The following is a 25,936-nucleotide window of genomic DNA, read 5'->3' on the forward strand; positions in this document are numbered from 1 at the left end:
CAACTTTCATGTAATGTCCTTAAAACAAGTCAAAATGAGGCTCAGTAGTGTGTGTGGCCTCCACGTGCCTGTATGACCTCCCTACAACGCCTTGGCATGCTCCTGATGCCAACTCCTGGACAGTCTATGGTGCAACGTGGCGTTGGTGGATGGAGCGAGACATGATGTCCCAGATGTGCTCAATTGGATTCAGGTCTGGGGAACGGGCGGGCCAGTCCATAGCATCAATGCCTTCCTCTTGCAGGAACTGCTGACACACTCCAGCCACATGAGGTCTAGCATTGTCTTGCATTAGGCGGAACCCAGGGCCAACCGCACCAGCATATGGTCTCACAAGGGGTCTGAGGATCTCATCTCGGTACCTAATGGCAGTCAGGCTACCTCTGGCGAGCACATGGAGGGCTGTGCGGCCCCCCAAAGAAATGCCACCCCACACCATGACTGACCCACCGCCAAACCGGTCATGCTGGAGGATGTTGCAGGCAGCAGAACGTTCTCCACGGCGTCTCCAGACTCTGTCACGTCTGTCACATGTGCTCAGTGTGAACCTGCTTTCATCTGTGAAGAGCACAGGGCGCCAGTGGCGAATTTGCCAATCTTGGTGTTCTCTGGCAAATGCCAAACGTCCTGCACGGTGTTGGGCTGTAAGCACAACCCCCACCTGTGGACGTCGGGCCCTCATACCACCTCATGGAGTCTGTTTCTGACCGTTTGAGAGAACACATGCACATTTGTGGCCTGCTGGGAGGTCATTTGCAGGCTCTGGCAGTGCTCTCCTGCTCCTCCTTGCACAAAGGCGGAGGTAGCGGTCCTGCTGCTGGGTTGTTGCCCTCCTACGGCCTCCTCCACGTCTCCTGATGTACTGCCTGTCCCTGGTAGCGCCTCCATGCTCTGGACACTACGCTGACAGACACAGCAAACCTTCTTGCCACAGCTGCGCATTGATTGTGCCATCCTGGATGAGCTGCAACTACCTGAGCCACTTGTGTGGGTTGTGACTCCGTCTCATGCTACCACTAGAGTGAAAGCACCGCCAGCATTCAAAGTGACCAAAACATCAGCCAGAAGCATAGGAACTGGAGAAGTGGTCTGTGGTCACACCTGCAGAACCACTCCTTTATTGGCGGGTGTTCTTGCTAATTGCCTATAATTTCCACCTGTTGTCTATTCCATTTGCACAACAGCATGTGAAATTTATTGTCAGATCAGGGTGCTTCTAAGTGGACAGTTTGATTTCACAGAAGTGTGATTGACTTGGAGTTACATTGTGTTGTTTAAGTGTTCCCTTTATTTTTTTGAGCAGTGTATATTTAAACAGTGTGTGTGCTAGAGGGGGGACTGTGTTGGGGGTACCTGTACAAGGGGAGACAGGCCAGGGCAGACGGTGAACAGATCGCCAGGTGGAATCCAAGCAGCAGTGCAGCAGGCAACGGGAGTAGGTGTCACTCCAATTTGGGAGAAGCTTTTATTTCTGGAGGCAGATTTCTTGTAGAAAATGCCAGTGGATGGTCTCTGAACAGCGAGAGGGGACTTCAAGGGCCTCTGGATTTGGGTGGGGCAGGCTGCGAGAGACACTTGTCACTTGTTGGGCCCAAAGGCCTTAATAACACCTCTCATTTCACACCTCAGTGCTAATTTAAGTTGTATCTGGTCTGTCCTAGCAAGCCTGGCAGACTTAATGTCACGTATACTCCCCCTCTGGCCTCTAGGTCACCAGACTGCTGATTATTATGCACACCTGTTCACCATTGTCACACGCACCAGCGCTTATTGACACTCCCCTGGACTTCATCACCTCCTTGATTACCTGCCCTATTTATGTCACTCCCTTTGGTTCCTTCTCCAGGTGTTATTGTTTCTGTTTCATGTCGGTGCACTGTTCGTGTTTCTTGTTTTGTTCATGTTTGCTTATTTCTTAAATGTATTCACTACCTGAACTTGCTTCCCGACTCTCAGCGTACATCGTTACACTTAATTCAGCATTCAGACCCCATAAGGTAAAATATATCATTGTAATGTACTTTATATTTCATTTTTTCTCTTCTTGGCTTTAAAAATAGCATCAGACTAAACGTGACTCACTCAGTTCCAACTTCAAATCAAATCAAATTGTATTTGTCACATACACATGGTTAGCAGATGTTAATGCGAGTGTAGCAATGCTTGTGCTTCTAGTTACGACAATGCAGTAATAACCAACGAGTAATCTAACCTAACAATTCCACAACAACTACCTTATACACGCAGTGTAAAGGAATGAAAGAATATGTACATAAAAATATATCAATGAGTGATGGTACAGAACGGYATAGGCAAGATGCAGTAGATGATATCGAGTACAGTATATACATATGAGATGAGTAATGTAGGGTATGTAAACATATAAATGTGGCATTGTTTAAAGTGGCTAGTGAWACATGTATTACATAAAGATGGCAAGATGCAGTAGATGGCATAGAGTACAGTATATACATATGAGATGAGTAATGTAGGGTATGTAAACATTATATGAAGTGGCATTGTTTAAAGTGGCTAGTTATACATTTTTTTACATMAATTTTTACATTATTAAAGTGGCTGGAGTTGAGTCAGTATGTTTGCAGCAACCACTCAATGTTAGTGGTGGCTGTTTAACAGTCTGATGGCCTTGAGATARAMRSYKTYTTTCAGTCTCTCGGTCCCTGCTTTGATGCACCTGTACTGACCTCGCCTTCTGGATGATAGCGGGGTGAACAGGCAGTGGCTCGGGTGGTTGATGTCCTTGATGATCTTTATGGCCTTCCTGTGACATCGGGTGGTGTAGGTGTCCTGGAGGGCAGGTAGTTTGCCCCCGGTGATGCGTTGTGCAGACCTCACTACCCTCTGGAAGCCTTACGGTTGTGGGCGGAGCAGTTGCCGTACCAGGCGTGATACAGCCCGACAGGATGCTCTCGATTGTGCATCTGTAAAAGTTTGTGAGTGCTTTTGGTGACAAGACAAATTTCTTCAGCCTCCTGAGGTTGAAGAGGCGCTGCTGCGCCTTCTTCACCACGCTCTCTGTGTGGGTGGACACTTCAGTTTGTCCGTGATGTGTACGCCGAGGAACTTAAAACTTACTACCCTCTCCACTACTGTCCTGTCGATGTGAATATGGGGGTGCTCCCTCTGCTGTTCCTGAAGTCCACGATCATCTCCTTTTTTTGTTGACGTGAGTGTGAGGTTATTTTCCTGACACCACACTCGAGGGCCCTCACCTCCTCCCTGTAGCCGTCTCGTCGTTGTTGTAATCAAGCTACCACTGTAGTGTCGTCTGCAAACTTGATGATTGAGTTGGAGGCGTGCATGGCACGCAGTCGTGGGATCAGGGATTACAGGAGAGGCTCAGAACGCACCCTTGTGGGGCCCCAGTGTTGAGGATCAGCGGGGTGGAGATGTTGTTACCTACCTCACCACCTGGGGCGGCCGTCAGGAAGTCCAGTACCCAGTTGCACAGGCGGGGTCAAGACCCAGGGTCTCGAGCTTGATAACGAGTTTGGAGGTAATATGGTGTTAAATGCTGAGCTGTAGTCGATGAACAGCATTCTCACATATGTATTCCTCTTGTCCAGATGGGCTAGGGCAGTGTGCAGTGGGTGCGATTGCGTCGTCTGTGGACCTATTGGGCGGTAAGCAAATTGGAGTGGGTCTAGGTGTCAGTAGGTGGATGTGATATGGTCCTTGACTAGTCTCTCAAAGCACTTCATGATGACGGAAGTGAGTGCTACGGGCGTAGTCGTTTAGCTCAGTTACCTTAGCTTTCTTTGGAACAGGAACAATGGTGGCCCTCTTGAAGCATGTGGGAACAGCAGACTGGGATAAGGATTGATTGAATATGTCCGTAAACACACCAGCCAGCTGGYCTGCGCATGCTCTGAGGACGGGGCTGGGGATGCCGTCTGGGCCTGCAGCCCAGACGGCAGCCCTGCGAGGGTTAACACGTTTAAATGTTTTACTCACATCGGCTGCAGTGAAGGAGAGTCCGCAGGTTTTTGGTAGCAGGCCGTGTCAGTGGCACTGTATTGTCCTCAAAGCGAGCAAAGAAGATGTTTAGTCTTTCTGGGAGCAAGAYATCCTGGTCCGCGACGGGGMTGGTTTTCTTTTTGTAATCCGTGATTGACTGTAGACCCTGCCACATACCTCTCGTGTCTGAGCCGTTGAATTGCGACTCTACTTTGTTTCTATACTGACACTTAGCTTGTTTGATTGCCTTGCGGAGGGAATAGCTACACTGTTTGTTTTCGGTCATGTTTCCGGTCACCTTGCCCTGATTAAAAGCAATGGTTCGCGCTTTCAGTTTCGCGCGAATGCTGCTATCAATCCACGGTTTCTGGTTGGGGAATGTTTTAATAAACGCTGTGGGTACAACATCACCGATGCACTTGCTAATAAACTCGCTCACCAAATCAGCGTATTCGTCAATGTTGTTGTTTGACGCAATGCGGAACATATCCCAGTCCACGTGATCGAAGTAATCTTGAAGCGTGGAATCAGATTGGTCGGACCAGCGTTGAACAGACCTGAGCGCGGGAGCTTCCTGTTTTAGTTTCTGTCTATAGGCTGGAAGCAACAAAATGGAGTCGTGGTCAGCTTTTCGGAAAGGGGGAGGGCCTTATATGCGTCGCAAAAGTTAGAATAACAATGATTCAGGGTTTTACCAGCCCTGGTTGCACAATCGATATGCTGATAGAATTTAGGGAGTTTTGTTTTTAGATTAGCCTTGTTAAAATCCCCAGCTACGATGAATGCAGCCTCAGGGTGTGTGGTTTCCAGTTTACAAAGAGTCAGATAAAGTTCGTTCAGGGCCATCGATGTGTCTGCTTGGGGGGAAATATATGCGGCTGTGATTATAAATCGAAGAGAATTCTCTTGGTAGATAATGCGGTCGGCATTTGATTGTGAGGAATTCTAAGTCAGGTGAACAGAAGGACTTGAGTTCCTGTATGTTATTATGATCACACCAYGTCTCGTTAATCATAAGGCATACCCCCCCGCCCTTCTTCTTACCAGAAAGATGCTTGTTTCTGTCGGCGCGATGCGTGAAAAATATTAATATGCCTTTCAATATTAATGTTTAATGTTGAATAAATGAATGTGAAAATGTGTATTTCAGTATCTAGACATACTCCATATTTGAGARAACACTATAACGAGTATAATGACACCAACATGTTGTMTGTATCATCATGAACGGTGCACCAGTCATAGGGTCTAAAATGGCAACTTGAATCATGATTTTCAAATAAATTGTTTGTGATACAAATGTAAAAAGCATGTTAAACATCCTTCCTCCCAATGAAGTTCCTATGTGATAATTTCCAGAACATTCTGAGATTCCAAAAATATTTTCTACACCAGGTGACGTGGAATCACGCTATAAACTCTTAATGGCTCTTGACTATTGGGCAAGTCAGGAGCATGTTTTGGTTGCCCGAAAATAATGATCTAAATTGGATGTTGGACCGCAACTAAATTTATGTTCGAAACCATGTTTAGTGGTCATTGTCACTCTGTAGTATGACAGAGCTGTTACGTGCAAGATTAAATKAGGTTCTCTTACGGACAATATTTATGTAGAATTTACTTTGTATCATGAATTTCATGACTACCTAATATGTAGATTATAAATCTGTAAAATGTTCAGAAAATTWAATCAGGAACTGTATTAGCCTCATGTCCCCAGTCTCCTAAATGCTATAACAGACTTGCCTACCCTTAATGAAAAGTTTCCCCTATGAAGTTCAATGGAGTTGACCTTGTTCATGTTTAAGATGGTCCAAAGAAAGATCAGGCAATTGCCTGTAATGAACAGATCATCTTAGAAGACATTAAGAGGTAACAGACGATTAGTTTCCCATTAGCAAGTTGAGGAGGTTAAATTATTTTACTCTTCAACTGAGTTCTAATGATGCGTAGCAAGTAATTCATGATAGAAAGTTTAAGCATAACCCTGGGTATCATTTACAAGCGAAGTTCATGTCCCTCTCATGACTCTGTCCAGATGGCAATGTTTTTTTTCCCCCTTGGCTGATTGTGTTGTATTGTACCCTGCTGTTAGCTGATTTCTCCATGATTGCTCTTCCCAGTCATCATTGCCTCTCCTTTRGAGAAATGGGAGGAGCTCAACCTCCACCCTGAGAGAAACGGCAGCAGAAAGTGGAAATTGGAAAGACAACGTTCGTCGAGAAACTCCTCCAGCGAACATCTGTGGTAACTAACCTTCCTGCACCTGTTATATCTAAGTCAGTTCCAAATCTGTTCAATTGCAGTTTGTTCACACACATGCATTTCCATCAACAACAGAAAAAAARGACAAATGAGCAGTTCATAGGAGCATGTTATATTGGGTGTCTAATGAAAGCTAAGAGTCTATATTTTTGAGAAATGAAGGCATGCAATGTATCCGGAAAGTATTCAGACCTCTTGACTTTTTCCACATTTTTGTTAYGTTAGTCTTACTCTAAAATTTATAAAAYGATTTTCCTTGAAATGTTTCTACAACTTGATTGGAGTCCACCTGTGGTAAATTCAATTGACTGGACTGTGCGACCTTATATAGACAGGTGTGTGGCTTTCCAAATCATGTCCAATCAATTGAATTTACCACAGGTGGATCTCAATTCAAGTTGTAGAAACATCTCAAGGATGATCAATGGAAACAGGATGCTCAATTCGAGTCTCATTGCAAAGGGTCTGAATACTTATGTAAATAAGGTATTTCTGTTTTTTACTTTTAATACATTTGCTAAACATTTTTGCTTTGTCATTATGGGGTTAATGTGCGTAGATTGATGAGGGGAAAAACGATTTTATCTATTTTAGAATTAGGCTGTAACATAACAAAATGTACTTTCCGAATGCACTGTATATACATTTTCCAACCATTTTCCATCCCAAAATGTGGAATAAACATTTTCCATCCCCCAAAAATTGGAATAAGCAAAGGCTTAGATTTCTGGTAAAACAGATGGAAAATGTGTTTTAGACTACATCAACCAGAAAAAAGTCTTAAAAATGTATTATAAAATACATAAAATCAATAATATTGAAGTAAAGACCCCTGCCACAATAAACACAATTATTTGCCTTCTGTAGAGTTTAAAAAACATTGCCTTGTGCCTTGCAATTCCGTTATAAAACCCCACATATCTTTAAGATATTTTAAAAATGTATGTCCCTCATGAGGGATAGGAAAGTTCACAGAAGTAACAATAAAGGTAGACCTACCAATTAGTGTTTTCACTGATAAAGTTGATGAATTATAAGAGAGTAAAACCTTGTATATTCTGTTACCAAATCGGTAACAGGAAACCCCTGTAAGTTACCAAACGCACAGTTGGGTCAATGAATTGTCATTGGAGTCACTTTTATTCTAAATATAAATAGGATATGTTTCTAAACACTTCTACATTAATGTGGATGCTACCATGATTACAGATAATCATGAATAAKGAKGTGTGAGAGTTACAGAAGCACAAATATCGTACCCCCAAGACATGCTAATCTCTCACCATTACAAAAACAGGGGAGGTAAGCATTTTTCTTGGGGGGAATACTGTATTTGTGTCTAACTTTCTCACACATGATTATTCACAATTTATGCGGGACTATCCGTAATCATGGTAGTATCCACATTAATGTAGTGTTTAGAAACATATTCTATTCTTATTTACAATATGTAGCAAATTCTGCATATWGYACCTTAAATTGTTTTGAGGGAGTAATGAATGCAGAGTGGATCTTTTTTGAACATTTATTGTTGATTTGATTGTCCTTTCTCTTTAGGTCCATAGACTGCAAAACACAACCAGAGGCAACCTCCATGAACTCATTGGAAGGGAATACCAAAGCAGAGGCAGAGCCAGCTCTAGCATTTCAAGTAAGCCGAGTCCCGAGTAGTCATTGCAGACCATTATTGTCTGTTCTGTCTGCACTTGAAATCAACAGTATTTGGAGTTTAACATTTTTCACCTCGAAAACAGATTTGATTAGAAGCATGTTAGGCCGCTCTGTGACATGTTGAGAGGACTCTGCTTTGTTGGATGGAAGGGATTTGGGACACATAAACCATAGTGATCATGTTAATCTCCTGATTCCAGTCAATGTACTGGATCCCTGTGATGTGACCATGTTTTAACCTGCCATCTTCTGCTAACACCTCATATTCTTCCATTACAGCTCAACAGACAGTATATTAGTGGAAGACATGTAAGCTTCTCTATGCATCCTTTCCTATGAYATTGAAAGACATTTGCACCGAGCAGACATCACCACAGAATGTAATTCGAGTTGAAYTTTTATTTATTTTTAAGTGTTGGTTCTGCAACAAAGGTACCAGTTAAACCAGAAGAGTCCCATGTTGGCTTTTGAAATTGTTTTTGTGGTGCTCCGAGGTCCAAATGTCAAGCGCTTCCCTCCTTAGTGCCCGTGGTCTCTACACAAGTTTGCATGAGGGTCCTGTTACTATCCACCCATTATTATATTAATAGCTCATGAATAATTCAGTAGCCTTACTTTGAGCCCACAGTGTATCTCAGACCAACTAAGCTTGCATCACCTTTCAACATCTCTCTAAATAATAGATTTTGGATTAAAGATAACCACCGAAGATGGGGCGTTTCAGCCCGGTGATGTTGTAAATAGTGGCAGGTGCTCACACACGCAATGTATTGAGAGAGGAATGCTTTGTTTGAATTAATTTTTGCGTATTGGTCTAGATTAGAACAAAGCTGTCTGAAAAACKACTTAAACCCTTCCCACCTCCCTACAGCTTTACTGTACCTTGACATATTGGATACAATAGCATGTGGAACTGCCTGGAAAGTTTGGAAAGAAACTTTACTTTTTTTACTTCTTTTGGCCCTTATAAATTGCTTGACATAATCGGTGGCATTAACCTGGGTAAAGTTAATTCTCTGGAGGCCATTAWTATCTAGATAAGCCAACTTCAATTAGACCTCGCATAAATCAGGTCTTTCTAATGACCAGCTATGGAAATGGAAAATGTGATGTTACAGGTAATGGCAGAGCTGACACGAGGCCTTACAAAACAGATTAGTCATCAGAATGCGACAGCCAGGCAGCTGTGGTAGTGGGAGCCRACTGACTTGCATTCTACCATAGGGTTTATAAAATGGCTCTCTACATAGAGCATGTTTGTAAAGGATATATCCACCACTTTAACCTAATTTTCATTATCTTCAGCACAATACCAYGTGAAAATTGYACATTTCTACGTTTTGTAGAAAAACATGGAAGTTAAAAAGTTCTAACCGATTACATCATCCAAAGTTAAATCATTTTAAAAACAGCGATTTTCAAACACTATGAGATTAGTGGCGACGTAGGGAGTAACAAAATACCCTCCCCCTGGCTAGAAACTCATTGCAGGTTATGAAATGTCACAGTTTTTCTTACTTTTAATCCGACCTTGTGATGTCACAAAGAAGCATTTCTTAGCACCTTATGTTTTTAACTACAGATCTAGCACTGGTTTGGTGCTGAAGATAATGAATGAGGTTGAAAAGTGGCAGAATTGCCTTTTAATTCAATTCCTTGGCCATTGCTAATTACAGTTACTCTAGTAATTGTCATGACACTCTCACCTTGGTGAGGATCAAAGGTGCGAGATCAGCTTGGCACATGGCTGACAGATAGCCAGACTCCCCCCCCCCAGGAGTTGGGACGGTTTTATGACTTAACAGCCGGCCATAAATAGTTTGCAGAAAATATCTTTCTTGCCCTGCAGTATTGGAAGACTGAACCTCCTTTGTTACAGAGAGTGTGGCYCSCCTATAAACAGTAACATCAAAAGATTGGACATTGGAACATTATTTCTGAAATGGTATGGTTGGTGGTCACATTGTTTATTATTTTTGCGATGTCATTAGGGTGGTATATCAAGGTAACGGTAACTCTGAAAGTGTATCAGGTTTACATCTAAATGTTGTAAAAATTATAAACTCAGCAAAAAMASAAAAGTCCTCTCACTGTCAACTGCGTTTATTTTCAGCAAACTTAACATGTGTAAATATTTGTATGAAAATAACAAGATACAACAGACAGAAACTGAACAAGTTCCACAGACATGTGACTAACAGAAATTTTATAATTTGTCCCTGAACAAAGGGGGGTCAAAATCAAAAGTAACAGTCAGTATCTGGTGTGGCCACCAGCTGCATTAAGTACTGCAGTGCATCTCCTCCTCATGGACTGCACCAGATTTGCCAGTTCTTGCTGTGAGATGTTACCCCACTCTTCCACCAAGGCACCTGCAAGTTCCCAGACATTTCTGGGGGGAATGGCCCTAGCTCTCACCCTACGATCCAACAGGTCCCAGACGTGCTGAATGGGATTGAGATCCGGGCTCTTCGCTGGCCAGGGCAGAACACTGACATTCCTGTCTTGCAGGAAATCACGCACAGAACGAGCAGTATGGCTGGTGGCATTGTCATGCTGGAGGGTCATGTCAGGATGAGCCTGCAGGAAGGGTACCACATGAGGGAGGAGGATGTCTTCCCTGTAACGCACAGCGTTGAGATTGCCTGCAATGACAACAAGCTCAGTCGAACGATGCTGTGACACACTGCCCCAGACCATGACGGACCCTTCACCTCCAAATCAATCCCGCTCCAGAGTACAGGCCTTGGTGTAACGCTCATTCCTTCGACGATAAACGCAAATTCGACCATCATCCCTGGTGAGACAAAACAGCGACTCGTCAGTGAAGAGCACTTTTTGCCAGTCCTGTCTCGTCCAGCGACGGTGGGTTTGTGCCCATAGGCGATGTTGTTGCTGTTGATGTCTGGTGAGGACCTGCCTTTACAACAGGACTACAAGCCCTCAGTCCAGCCTCTCTCAGCCTATTGTGGACAGTCTGAGGACTGATGGAGGGATTGTGCGTTCCTGATGTAACTCGGGCAGTTGTTGTTGCCATCCTGTACCTGTCCCGCAGGTTTGATGTTCGGGTGTACCGATCCTGTGCAGGTATTATTACACGTGGTCTGCCACTGCGAGGACCATCAGCTGTCCATCCTGTCTCCCTGTAGCACTGTCTTAGGCGTCTCACAGTACGGACATTGCAGTTTATTTCCCTTGCCACATCTGCAGTCCTCATGCGTCCTTGCAGCATGCCTAAGGCACGTTCACGCAGATGAGCAGGGACCATGGGCATCTTGCTTTTGGTGTTTTTCAGAGTCAGTAGAAAGGCCTCTGTAGTGTCCTAAGTTTTCATAACTGTGACCTTAATTGMCTGTAATTGTCTGTAAGCTGTTAKTGTCTTAACGACCGTTCCATAGGTGCATGTTCATTAATTGTTTATGGKTCATTGAACAAGCATGGGAAACAGTGTTRAARCCCTTTACAATGAAGATCTGTGAAGTTTTGGATTTTTACGAATTATCTTTGAAAGACAGGGTCCTGATAAAGGCACTTTTCTATTTTTGCTGAGTTTATGATTAAATATGAGAATACTTTTGTGAAGATAGCAATGTGTGCCATTCACCCTCTGAATGGCACACATACAATCCATGTCTGATTGAAGTGTATTTATCAATAAGGGATCATAGCTTTCACCTGGATTCACCTGGTCAGTCTGTCATGGAAAGAGCAGGTGTTCCTAATGTTTTGTACACTGTGTACATGTATATGAGTTGCTTGGTTCAACTATAGGCTATTGATGACTTGAGAAAGTCACAAAAAAAGCTTGCGCTCTGTTCCTTGCCTCAGGCTGCTGTTCTTTCATCAAGTGATCATATTTTCACCCACCAGACCAGTGGCAAATTTACCATGTAAATCTCGATGGGGAAAACATAAACTATACATATTTTTAGATGCATGCCAGCAAAGCCATTACACAACACTAAACAATACATAAATTSCACTATAACGGTGACAAACGGTGCCCACAAACAGTCCCAACAGCAAAGCTTTCATTTTAGCACCACCGCTACACCTGGCTATCAGCAGAGCCTTGTCTGGCAGCGAAACAGTTCATTCAACCTCATTTGCTGCCTATTTAAAAAACATARCTGGTATAGCTGACTCGCTTAAACAAATGTGGTTTCTACTGACAATTGAGATGGCATAAGGGAACGACAAGCGGAAAAGAGGCAATCCGTAATTTCGATTAAAACCTTAATGAGCAAGCTAGGAYAGACGTAGTCAATATAACTATTTGTTCAGCACTTTTGAAATGTGCAGTGACAGAATTCAGAACATGGGCCKTATTCTCCCTGTACACCAAGTCAGAACCGTAGGATAAATAAAGGAGGCATATAAGCAGACAATGAAAGCTCGTACAATATTCAATGATTATATTTCTGTCAAACACGGTATAGGCTACATGTGTACCATCAAGTCAAAACAGTAGGCTAAGCTATGAGGAAGGAAAGAGCAAATTATTAGGGTGAGGCACATGGGCTACTAATAGCTTGCTACACAACATACACATTGTGTTACTTTCTTGGCTACAGTAGCAACATACAAAACATTTGGACTCACCTTGTTGTGCTGTGCTCACAGGTAGGTGGCACGGTGGTCATTCTTGTGGGCTATAGAAAGAGGCCCGAAATCCCGACTAGGAATTCTGAGTTGGATGACTGTTCAAAATTATTTTCCGTATTTTCCCATTCGGAGCTAGTTTTATCCGAGTACCCAGTTGTCTTGAACTCCCTGAAGTTTGAGATTTCCCAGTTCTGAGTTTCCAGTTGTTTTGAACTCCGCAGAAGTCATGATGGATTGACAGCATGGCCAGTGTTTTCAAGCTGTCCCTGGCCCATGGCGTTACCCCCTTTTTYGTGATATCCAATTGGTAGGTATGATCTTGTCTCAACACTGCAACTCCCCTACAGACCCTGCGAAAGTCAAGAGCCAAGCTGCACTGCTTTTTGACACACTGCTCGCTTATCCCGGAAGCCAGCCGCAWCAATGTGTTGGAGGAAACACTGTCGAACTGACAACTGAAGTCAGCGTGCAGGCACCCTGCCCGCCACAAGGAGTCGCTAGAGTACGATGAGACAAGGACATCCCGGCCGGCCAAACCCTCCCCTAACCCAGACGACACTGGGCCAATTGTGCGCCACCTCATGGGTCTCCCGGTYACATCCGGCTGTGACACAGCCTGGGATCGAACCCGGGGCTGTTTAAGCTGCGATTTCCAACTTGATGTGTAATGTTTGTCCAATGGCCGATGAGCACTGATACATTTTATCTATCATTTCTATAATAAGAAGTGAAAAGGATTTGCCAGTAGATTGCCGACTTGATGCACGATGATGAATGCTTGTCTAGTGTGTTAGCTAAGATTTTGAAAGTATGAAGTTGTCATGATCAGTCCAATCAAAGCTACGTTAGATATAACGTGATTTGACATTATCTTATCTGTGGCCAATGACTTATAATTCACTGTATCACAATTCCAGTGGGTCAGAAGTTTACATACACTAAGTTGACTGTGCCTTTAAACAGCTTGGGAAATTCCAGAAAATGTCACGGCTTTAGAAGCTTCTGATAGGATAATTGACATAATTTGAGTCAATTGGGGGTGTACCTGTGGATGTATTTCAAGGCCTACCTTCAAACTCAGTGGCTCTTTGCTTGACATCATGGGAAAATCTAAAGAAATCAGCCAAGACCTCAGAAAAAAATTGTAGACCTCCACAAGTCTGGTTCATCCTTGGGAGCAATTTCCAAACGCCTGAAGGTACCACGTTCATCTGTACAAACAATAGTACGCAAGTATAAACACCATGGGACCACGCAGCCATTCTTCCGCTCAGGAAGGAGATGCGTTCTGTCTTCTAGAGATGAACGTACTTTGGTGCAAAAAGTGCAAATCAATCCCAGAACAACAGCAAAAGGACCTTGTGAAGATGCTGGAAAGTGGGCTGCGTTCCTGGGATCTAAGTGTTTGGGAGTGTGAGTTGGACACAGACGTTACAGCGACACCCTGAATGACGTGTCGACACTGCATCATACTATTCTCAATTTAATCTTGCGTTTACTAAGACGTMAAATTTGTTTCGATTTAAAATGGCCCATTATAAAATGGGCAGGTGCAGGGTAAAAAATACATGTAATCCGTAGGCACTCGAATAGAGAATGGATGCCGCTTTTGTGGTTCGTTTTTCTGGTTTTATAGCTGGTTTTATAGCAGATCTGTGCCTTTTTAGTAGTAGCTGAGAAATAAATATAGTAGCAGCTGGGATTCTCATGTTTTTAGTGGCAACCATCAAAACTGCTTTCAGATTTCATATAGAAATGTCTTCTAAGAATACTTATTCTACTCCACGCATCAGCCACTGTTTGAGGAGCTTGCAGCCTATTGTTGCGCAACAGAACTCAGTATGCCATGGGCTCTCCAACCCTGTTCCTGCAGCTACCCAGTGCTTAATTTGGGAAACCAAGTCAAATCTGTTCGGGAACATCGAGAGTAACATGTTTTCACAACTAAACATATTTCATTAATCTGTGAACAGCCCCTCTCTCTGAGCACTTCGGTAAGGAATGAAGGAGAGCGTAACRTATGCGCTGGGAGTCGGGAAGCAAGTTAAGGGAGTGCATAATTTAATAAACAAATGAACATGAACAAAACAAGAAACACAAACAACGCACAGACAGGAAACTGAAACAAAAACAACGACACCTGGGGAAGGAACCAAAGGGAGTGACATACAGTTGAAGTCAGAAGTTTAGATACACCTTAGCCAAGTACATTTAAACTGCCACAACTTTGGAAGTAGGCTTGGGTTATTGTCCATTTGGAAGACCCATTTGCGACCAAGCTTTAACTTCCTGACTGATGTCTTGAGATGTAATCCACATAATTTTCCTCCCTCATGATGCTATCTATTTTGTGAAGTGCACCAACATGATGCTGCCACCCCCGTGCTTCACCGTTGGGATGRTGTTCTTYGGCTTGCAAGCCTCCCCCTTTTTCCTCCAAACATAACGATGGTCATTACGGACAAACAGTTCTATTTTTGTTTCATCAAACCAGAGCACATTTCTCCTAAAAGTACGATGTTTGTCCCCATGTGCAGTTGCAAACTGTAGTCTGGCTTTTTTATGGKGATTTTGGAGCAGTGGCTTCTTCCTTGCTGAGCGGCCTTTCAAGTTATGTCGATATAGGACTCGTTTTACAGTGGATATAGATACTTGTGTACCGRTGTCCTCCAGCATCTTCACAAGGTCCTTTGCTGTTGTTCTGGGATTGATTTGCACTTCTGGGATTGATTTGCACTTTTAAATCGAAACAAATTTTACGTCTTAGTAAACGCAAGATTAAATTGAGAATAGTATGATGCAGTGTCGACACGTCATTCAGGGTGTCGCTGTAACATCTGTGTCCAACTCACACTCCCAAACACTTAGATCCCAGGAACGCAGCCCACTTTCCAGCATCTTCACAAGGTCCTTTTGCTGTTGTTCTGGGATTGATTTGCACTTTTTGCACCAAAGTACGTTCATCTCTAGGAGACAGAACGCATCTCCTTCCTGAGCGGAAGAATGGCTGCGTGGTCCCATGGTGTTTATACTTGCGTACTATTGTTTGTACAGATGAACGTGGTACTTTCAGGCGTTTGGAAATTGCTCCCAAGGATGAACCAGACTTGTGGAGATCTACAATTTTTTTTTCTGAGATCTTAGCTAATTTCTTTTTTCACAGGTACACCTCCAATTGACTCAAATTATGTCAATTAGCCTATCAGAAGCTTCTAAAACCATGACATCATTTTCTGGAATTTTCTAAAGCTGTTTAAAGGCACAGTCAACTTAGTGTATGTAAACTTCTGACCCACTGGAATTATATTATATATTATGATACAGTGAATTATAAGTGAAATACTCTGTGTGTAAACAATTGTTGGAAAAATTACTTGTGTCATGCATAAAGTAGATGTCCTAACCGACTTGCCAAAACTATAGTTTGTTAACAAKAAATTTGTGGAGTGGTTGAAAAACGAGTTTGAATGACTCCAACCTAAGTGTATGTAAACTTCCGRCTTCAACTGTATATAGGGCAGGTAATCAACGAGGTGATGGAGTCCAAGTGAGTCTAATGATGCGCAGGTGCGCGTAACGATGGTGTCAGGTGTGCGCCATAACGAGCAGCCTGATGACCTAGAGTCCGGAGAGGGAGCACACATGACAGAGAGAGAAAAAGAGATGGAAATTGATATTCTGTAGTAAAGGTAATGTGTCAGCCTATTAATTATGAAAATATAAAAAAATGACCTATTATAAGGCTATTCAAAATCAAAATCTGCTATTCATTCATTCTTTACTCATTTTGTAAGCCGCCCTGCACAATCAATGAACCAACAGAATCGCCTAGGCCTGTACGTTCTCTCCCAGACTCATGGATTGAAGGTTTGGAGTGTAGAATAAGGTAACCARTCCATCCAGTATGCATAATAATACAGTCCACACTCAAAGGCGATTACTAGAATTTGTTGAATTTTGGAGTATAGTCTAGACCAATTATGTACCAAAGACATCTTAAATCTATGCATTTTTTTAATGTTTTTCTGCTGTGTGTAAGCTGGAGGCTATTTGGCTATGTATTGTATAACAGCACAATCATTATTTGAATTCACTTTTTTTTCCCGGCTTGGGCTCATACAGTATATAGGCCTACGCATAAGCTCTAATATGCGTATGGGTGTTTTTGAATGAATCATCAACATAGAATGCTCTGTCTATTTTGTTGTGTTTGGCTTTGAAACAACATCCACAACGTCCATGTTTTCCACTCAGTTTTTTCAACCTGTTGTTGAGCTTTCTTCAAATTGATCATCACAGTGAGGGGAGTTTTAAAAGCATGATACTGTGTTTGATGTCATTTTTGATTGCATTGGCATTGATGTCAGATTGGTTAGAGGGAAAATAGAGGGCTGAGTACCAGGCCATTAGCGATCCGACGTCATTAGCAAGTTGGGTACTACCAATGCATGTCCAGGGAGCGTAAGAGGAGATTACCGTGACTCAATGGTCACGTGGAATTTGACGGCGGTCACGTGGAATTTGGCTGTGGTCATGACTCATGACTGCCGGTGTGGCGGTAATACATTCACCGAAACAGCCCTAAGCACAATGTACTGTCAGATGCTATAACAAAGCTACAATCAGCATATTTCTGAGTTATAATAGTGCATGGAAAGTATACAAAGGGCATGCGATGTAAGACCTGGCCAACAAAGAGGGGAATGTAATCTGTAATCGAGATGAGATAGTGAGGTTGGAGAGAAGAGTGGCGCTGATAAGTGGGAAAAGTGTTAGAGGGGGCTGAGAGGCACTGACGGAGGCACTTCTGCCAGCCGCTGGCCTTCTTGAGCATGTCAAAGGCTTTGCCGAGGCARTGATATTTGCCACTCCAGGGGAAGGCAGAGATGGCTGACACTGCACCCCTCTCTCTGTGTGTGTGTGTGTGAGAAACAGGGCCATTTGAGTAAAGAGCGGTTCGATGGCGGTGCCCTCCTGTCCAGAAACCAGTCCCTGGAGGAAGAGTTTGAGCGCGCCAAGGCGGCTGTCGAGGTAAGCGGAGGGGGATTTCAGACACATCACACGTGTATAGGGTCAGACAACTGCACCTGGGCCTTTTCAAGCGCTTAACTCTTGAATTGTTCCTGAAGACAGACACAGGATTGCTATATTTCTCAATATTATATCAGAACTAGAGGGAACAGATTGAAATAAGATGAGTGAACTTTGTTAGTAATACAAGGCACTGCTTCATGTCATAAGTTACTTTGCCTCAGACCCGGAGACTTCCCAGCGCTAATGCATGGACTTTAGCATAGCTTTCTGAAGTTCCAAGTAGCCATCCATCATCCATTGCTTCTTTCACCTGTCATGTGCCCTCAGGTCAGTGCTATTGAGATACAGCCCTTCGGTTCTGGATATAGGCCGATGGATTTGCTGATTGGTTCATTTAAGGTTTAAACCAATACGTGACAGCGATATCACATATTGCAATAAACCTGAAAACATTGGCAGAGGAAGTTTCTAATATCACCTTTCAACTTCACTTTAAAGCCCATTATCCTAACCATCTTTGATAATAGCTGTTATGACACCACTGTCTACCAGAAGCTGCTTTGAGGTAGATTTATTTTTGACTCATCAAGCCCTCCTATCTCTGTGCGAAATGATCTCTATTATATCTGGGACTGTGTGCTCTCTCACTCCGATGACACTCGCTGACAGCTTAAAATAGTCCATGCTAAATGCACCAACTGTGGTTCATTGGGGGTTTGACCTCAAAATATGCACAACCAGTGGATTCCCCACCTGTTTAGCACCCCCAAAAATATATGGTTTATTGATTTATTTTGTCTTTATTCTGGGATTAATTTGTGTCTCATGTCAGTTTGCAAACTCATATATATATATAATATATATAAAATCCTTGAGTTAATAAAGCTGCATACTGTACCAACATGGTCTACTGTTTTTCTTGTGTAAGGCAACTCCAAAATGCAGGTGTTTCATCCAGGCTCGGTGCTTTCTGTGGTGGAGGGGCAGCCAGCAAAAGCACAGTTTGTAGGCGTTGGTAATATTCTCTAGYTGCGCCATGATTGGCTCAGTGTTCTGTCACTCATGGGGACTCTACATCACTACAGWATCTACAGGGAGAGCGAGGCAGTTCAAGCCCTCTTGGGTGCTGCCGTAGATTTACAGTAGAAGCCCCGTCCAGGCTCAAGGTCATTGCAACAGATAGCATTACATCAAATCACATGTTTATCTACCGTAGCTTTGATTGGACTGATCATGTCAACATCCTACTTTCAAAATCTTAGATAGCTAGACAAGCATTSATCATCATGAAATCGCATCGATAATCTACCCAGCAAATCACATATCCAAMAATAAGTGGTTTGGAAGGAATCCGTGGCTTACTAGGAGCGTCGCAAAGCAATCACTATTGCGCTCACAGTAACCCACTGATTCCTTCCAAACAATTTATTTCCGAATTTGCGAGTGTGTGTCAGTGGAGAGTGTGTGTGTGTGTGTGTGGTCCAAGTCCGATTTTAAGGATTAAAAACATCTGTCTGAAAGGGTCTCTTTTCCAAGCTTAGAAGGATAAACATTCCCACACCACACCATGGGCCAGAAAATGTTGAATACATTGACTGTGCTGTCAATCCAGCATGACTTCATCCAGAGAATGCCAGACTTTGATGACAAAGTTTGATGACAAAGTTTGCCCACAAGAAGGACCGGCACGCCACCTTCCTGTTCAAGTGAGCACAGCACAACAACGGTGAGTCCAAAAAAGTAGTCTTGTATGTTACTGCATAGATGATGTAATATGCCAGGGAGATATGTATACTGTAACTGAGAAAGTAATACTAAGTGTATGTTGTGTAGTAAGCTGTTAGTAGCCCATGTATCTCACCATAAGAATTGGATCCCTCTCCCGTAGCCTACTGTTCTGACTTGGTGGTGCACATGTAGCCTATAAYGTTAGCCTGTTTCAGAGAAATGTCATCATTGAATATTGTAAGAGCTTTCATTGTCTGCTTATATGTCGTTGTTATTTATCCTACGGTTCTGACTTGGTATATAGGGAGAATACTGTAAGAACGACCCATGTTCTGAATTCTGTCGCTGTCAATTTCAAAAGCCCTGAACAAATAAGCATATCGACAACGTCCCTCTTAGCTCACTCATTATTGTCTTGATCGAAATTACAGTTKTCCTCTTATCTGCTCATCGTTCCGTTATGCTATAGTTTGTACATCTCCATTGTTATATTGCTTATATACAGTGCATTCGGAAAGTATTCAGACCCCTTCCCTTTTTCCAMATTTTGTAATGGTAGCCTTATTCTAAAATGGATTACATTTTTAAAAATCCTCATCAATCTGCACACAATACTCCATAGTGACAAAACAAAAACAGGTTTTTAGAAATTTTTGTATATTTGTTAAAAATAAAAAAAGAGACCTTATTTACATAAGTATTCAGACCCTTTGCTTTGAGACTCAAGATTAAACTCAGGTGCATCCGGTTTCCCTTGATCATCCTTGAGATGTTTCTACAACTTGATTGGAGTCCACCTGTGGTAAATTCAATTGATTGGACATGATTTGGAAAGGCGCACACCTGTCTATATAAGGTCCCAATGTTGATAGTGCATGTCAGTGCAAAAACCAAGCCATGAGGTCAAAGGAATAATCTGTAGAACCCCGAGACAGGATTGTGTCGAGGCACAGATCTGGGGAAGGGTACCAAAAAATGTCTGCAGCATTTGAAGTTCCCCAAGAACACAATGGCCTCCATTCTATAATGGAAGAAGTTTGGAACCTCCAAGACTCATCCTAGAGCTGGCCGCCCGGCCAAACTGAGCAATCAGGGGAGAAGGGCCTTGGTCAGGAAGGTGACCAAGAACACAATGGTCACTCTGACAGAGCTCCAGAGTTCCTCTGTGGAGATGGGAGAATCTTCCAGAAGGACAGCCATCTCTGCAGCACTCCACATATGAGGCCTTTATGGTAGAGTGGCCAGACGGAAGCCACTCCTTAGTAAAAGGCACATGACAGCCCGCGTGGAGTTTGCCAAAAGGGACCTCAAGACTCTCAGATGGGTGACAATATTAGCAATTATATAAACTCAGCAAAAAAATATGTTCCTTTTTCAGGACCCTGTCTTTCAAAGATAATTTGTAAAAATCCAAATAACTTCACAGATCTTCATTGTAAAGGGTGTAAACACTGTTTCCCATGCTTGTTCAATGAACCATAAACAATTAATGAACATGCACCTGTGGAATGGTCGTTAAGACAACAGCTTACAGATGGTAGGCAATTAAGGTCACAGTTATGAAAACTTAGGACACTACAGAGGCCTTTCTACTGACTCTGAAAAACACCAAAATAAAGATGCCCAGGGTCCCTGCTCATCTGCGTGAACGTGCCTTAGGCATGCTGCAAGGACGTATGAGGACTGCAGATGTGACCAGGGCAATAAATTGCAATGTCCGTACTGTGAGACGCCTAAGACAGCGCTACAGGGAGACAGGACGGACAGGTGATCGTCCTTGCAGTGGCAGACCATGTGTAACAATACCTGCACAGGATCGGTACATCCGAACATCAAACCTGCGGAACAGGTACAGGATGTCAACAACAACTGCCCGAGTTACACCAGGAACGCACAATCCCTCCATCAGTGCTCAGACTGTCCGCAATAGGCTGAGAGAGGCTGGACTGAGGGCTTGTAGGCTTGTTGTAAGGTAGGTYCTCACCAGACATCACCGGCAACAACGTCGCCTATGGGCACAACCCCACCGTCGCTGGACCAGACAGGACTGGCAAAAAAGTGCTCTTCACTGACGAGTCATGGTTTTGTCTCACTATGGGTGATGGTGCGGATTTGGCGTTTATCGTCGAAGGAATGCGCGTTACACCGAGGCCTGTACTCTGGAGCGGGATCGATTTGGAGGTGGAGGGTCCGTCTTGGTCTGGGGCGGTGTGTTACAGCATCATCGGACTGGCTTGTCATTGAGGCAATCTCAACACTGTGCGTTACAGGGAAGACGTCCTCCTCCCTCATGTGGTACCCTTCCTGCAGGCTCCTCCTGACAGGACCCTCCAGCATGACAATGCCACCAGCCATACTGCTCGTTCTGTGCATGATTTCCTGCAGAGACAGGAATGTCAGTGTTCTGCCATGGCCAGCGACGAGCCCGGATCTCAATCCCATTGAACACGTCTGGGACCTGTTGGATCGGAGGATGAGGGCTAGGGCCATTCCCCCCCAGAAATGTCCAGGAACTTGCAGGTGCCTTGGTGGAGTGGAGTGGAGTAACATCTCACAGCAAGAACTGGCAAATCTGGTGCAGTCCATGAGGAGGAGATGCACTGCAGTACTTAATGCAGCTGGTGGCCACACCAGATACTGACTGACACATTATTCAATTTCAGTTAGTCACATGTCTGTGGAACTTGTTCAGTTTATGTCTCAGTTGTTGAATCTTATGTTCATACAAATATTTACACATGTTGAGTTTGCTGAAAATAAACGCAGTTGACATTGAGAGGACGTTTCTTTTTTTTTGTTGCAGAGTTTATTAGCACTTGTGAATGATGCCCAGCTTAAGGCAAGAAACACAGCCTATTTTCTAATCATAGCTGCACACCTAGCCCATAGGCCTGTATGTTTTGATAAGGTTTGTATCAAAACTATAGTGGCCGAATAACTTCTTAAAATGTAGTACATTCATCCGCTTTACAAGGTGTGTAAAAGCCTAACTGGCTTACATAAGCAGCGCGTGAGTTTCAAGTTTGGGGAAGAGAATTTACCATAAAAATGCACCTTCATAATAAAGCATTACATGCATAATGTAATTTGTGGTGACTTTTGATATTGGTGTTTTCCCGCTAATGGAACATTTGCTCTYATAGCCTACTGCCGTGTGCACATTGCTGCGCTTATAATGTGAAGAAATAGCCAAATAGTTTATCAACACTTTAAGCTCAATGTTCTGATCTGTTTCAAAGTTTTTGGGATGCTAGTGTTTGTATTAATTTGAGATCTATTGCATCCCACAACTGTCCCAGACTATGTTTGGAATATTTATTTCTCGCACAGAATAGATTAMATTTTGTACTATGGGGATAGTAGATTGACAAAGGCTAGTTATTTTGTTGTTTGTTAGGCCTACTCATCTTGTTGGCTGACGAAAAGTAAATGTGGACAGTTCATCCAATATTGGATAAGGACGGGCGCAGTTGCTTCCCGACGTGTCTGTCTCTACTTGTAGCCTGTGAGAAAGACCCTGTGAGAAAGACCCTATCACACGATGGAGAGCCATGTTTTAGTGTGCAGCACTCTGGGAGAAGGGCAGAACTCCAGGCCAAGGGCACAAAAGGCATGGATTGTTTTTAGGATCCATAACAGCCACACAAAGGGGATGCCGCAGGGAAATTTGAGGCATTAACAAGTGCTTGTCAAATTGGGAATGAGAGCCAAGTGTGTACAGCCTGCGCAAATGAACAAGTGTGTACAGCCTACGCAAAAAAAAACAAAGCAGAGCTCATGCCTTTCAAGCAACCTTTTTCAAATCATCATTAGTCGCATCATGCAGCCTTACAACGTATTAAAAATCATATAGCCCAACATTTGGAGAACTAAAGTAACATTAATAACTCTAAATTAAAAAAGTACCTGTTAATTTGTCCCTCAAATCGTTTGAAGAAAATATCMTTTTTATTCAGCTTTGTTCAACTGTATTCTTCATACTATAAAATAATACCACGGAATTCTAAGCAAATCTTGTCTGCTAAATGAACTAGTGTAGCCCACAGCCATTTGGCATAGCCAGATCAGGGCCTAACAGATCAGGGCCTAACAAATCAGAGTATGCTATTCTGTTCTTCTCAAATAGACTACATTTTCTTCATATCATGCTTCTTTAGACCTGTCTAAAATAAATAGTGGATTTATTGTGAAGGTGGAGGCTATATTACATGGATTTGTTGGACTTTTTAAAATGTAGATGTTCCAAAGGTCTGCATCAGTGGCTTGTGTGGAATCCAGAATATGCTAAATATGTTTGTTAATTAATGGTTAATTAACTTGAGACCGACCAGTTATTTTGCTTGACATTCATGACTGCCACAACCCTATGTGGGTCCTCCCTGTCACGTTCRTTATAGCGATGAGACCAAAGCGCAGCGTGATTTGAATGCATATTCTTTTAATAAAGAAAGAACACGGAATGAACTATACAAAAACAACARAACAAACGTGAAGCTATATAATCATAGTGCTGACACAAGCAACTAAACATAGACATAGATAATCACCCACGAAATACTCAAGGAATATGGCTGCCTAAATATGGTTCCCAATCAGAGACAACGATAAACAGCTGCCTCTAATTGAGAACCAATCTAGGCAACCATAGACATACAAAAACCCCTAGACTGGTAACAACCTCATAAACAAATAAAAACCCTAGACAGGACAAAAACATATAATCACCCATGTCACACCCTGACCTAACCAAAATAATAAAGAAAACAAAGAATACTAAGGTCAGGGCGTGACACTCCCACTACAACTCCTCGGGAAAGCATGCAGTTTATTAGGCTACAGATGAAATAAGTTATGAACTTCACAGGGTGGTGAAAGTGCAAGGTGATGAGTATGATGCTCCTTTCCAAGGGTCTTATTCTGGTGGCATGATCGTCGATGCTTGGCTGCCTTTTGACACAAAAAATAATCTTGCTCTTTTGTCCATAATAATCTCATGTAGGCTATAGTTATGTAATAAACCCATCAGTTGAGTTAAAAATGCAATGGAAACCCATTCAACTTTCTACTCGGTTAAAAAGCTATTTTTATGTGCACTACATTATCACACACAGCCTTGTATCTAAATCAAATGTTTTGTGTGACCCCTTTTTATAAACATAAATATCGACTCCGAATTAAGATTCAAATATATCTGCAGAAAGAATGGGGTGTCAGCTATGATGTAGCTGACACCTTGATTTTGAAAAAAAATATCTGGTTATAGAACAGTATGTTTGGGTATTATGTTACACACTGGCTATTATTCTAATGAAGACCACATTTGGTTGGTCCACACCGGACCAAATCTGTACCAATCATAAATGTCTATGTTTCACAAGTTTGGACATCACGGTACAGCACAACACAAATATACAGTATAGTAGATTTCAATATACAGTAGAGCACAGTACAGCAGAGCACAATAGAGTACTGTAAAGGAAAGTTGAGTATAGTTCAGTAGAGTATATTACATTATATTGTACTGTGTTCTACTGCAATTGTGGTTTGTGACTACTATGATTTCCCATTGTGGCCAATTCAATTACAGTCGTTACTTAGTTTTTCGGCCACTGTTACTGATTTGGTAACAGAGAGACACCTTTTAATTACTTAATTCACAAACAAAATTATTATCAGTAGAACACTAACTTATTGATAAGTCTACCTACCTTTACTTAACTTTTATAATCCTCCCTCATGAGGGGGAGAAATTTGAAAATATCTGGGGGGTTTTGGTAACAAAATGACAAGACACTAGGCAATATTTACTAAATTTACAGATGGCAAATAATTTCTRCAAAACTTAATATAAATATTGATATTAGATGGCAGTGGCCTTTACTTCATTATTGTGTTTAGATTTTTTTTCTAATAACTTAAGACTTTCTAGTAGATTTAAAAATAAACATTTTCCATCTGTATGACCAGAAATCAATGCCTTTACCTATTCCTATTTTTTGGAAAATGGTAAWAAATACAAACATATTTACTATGCCTTCATTTCCACAAAATATAGACTCTTAAAGGCGCTGCATGGTCAATTGGCCATACAGTATTTACGCTTATATRGYCTCTGCAGAAGTCAGGACATTCATACTTCTTGCGCATCGCAAAACAGCGCGGAGCTGTTGAGCAGAGCTGTTTTGAAAGAAGTTGCCACGGAAGTGAGTTTGATTTTTATACAGGACCAACCTACCGTCAACCAATCTTGTTAATATGGATTTAAACGGAACTATACAGAGCCCTCCGCATTGTTACAACATTTTTGAGGCGCACAGCGATGCGGTCCGGAGCTCAATTTGGCCTCTGCACACCCCCATATGGAGCCTCCGACCACATTTTCGGATCAAACATAAATTGGCTTTTAGCTTTCATTTGACACCAAATTTGATATGCTCCTATGACCATGGCCAGTACAAGCAGGTGAGTACTGGAGTAGGTCAAATAAGTGAATGAGCTGGGGGCTGGGAAGCACTGCTGTAGTATAATTACAAGGGCTGGGACAATACCAGTATCGCGATACTCATTAGTATCGAGGCAAGGAATCAACACGAAGCGGGTCTACCTTCTTTAGGAAAACAGCCCTAATGTTGGAAACAAACATCATTGTGTTTTC

At 42.6% G+C, this 25,936-nt stretch overlaps 1 protein-coding gene across 1 annotated transcript in view; it reads left to right on the top strand.

Moving 5' to 3' along the window:
- The window catches only part of LOC111975901 (PEX5-related protein-like), a 127,327-nt gene that overhangs the window by 58,943 nt on the left and 42,448 nt on the right, over positions 1-25,936 (top strand). Inside the window, exons 5-8 of the mRNA XM_070447705.1 lie at positions 6,102-6,225; positions 7,801-7,894; positions 8,194-8,223; positions 17,455-17,550. Of these exons, the coding sequence (XP_070303806.1) occupies positions 6,102-6,225; positions 7,801-7,894; positions 8,194-8,223; positions 17,455-17,550 (344 nt within the window). The remainder of the gene's footprint in view (positions 1-6,101; positions 6,226-7,800; positions 7,895-8,193; positions 8,224-17,454; positions 17,551-25,936) is intronic.

The sequence above is a fragment of the Salvelinus sp. IW2-2015 genome, linkage group LG16 (assembly GCF_002910315.2).
Source record: "Salvelinus sp. IW2-2015 linkage group LG16, ASM291031v2, whole genome shotgun sequence".
Classification (NCBI taxonomy): Eukaryota; Metazoa; Chordata; class Actinopteri; order Salmoniformes; family Salmonidae; genus Salvelinus; species Salvelinus sp. IW2-2015.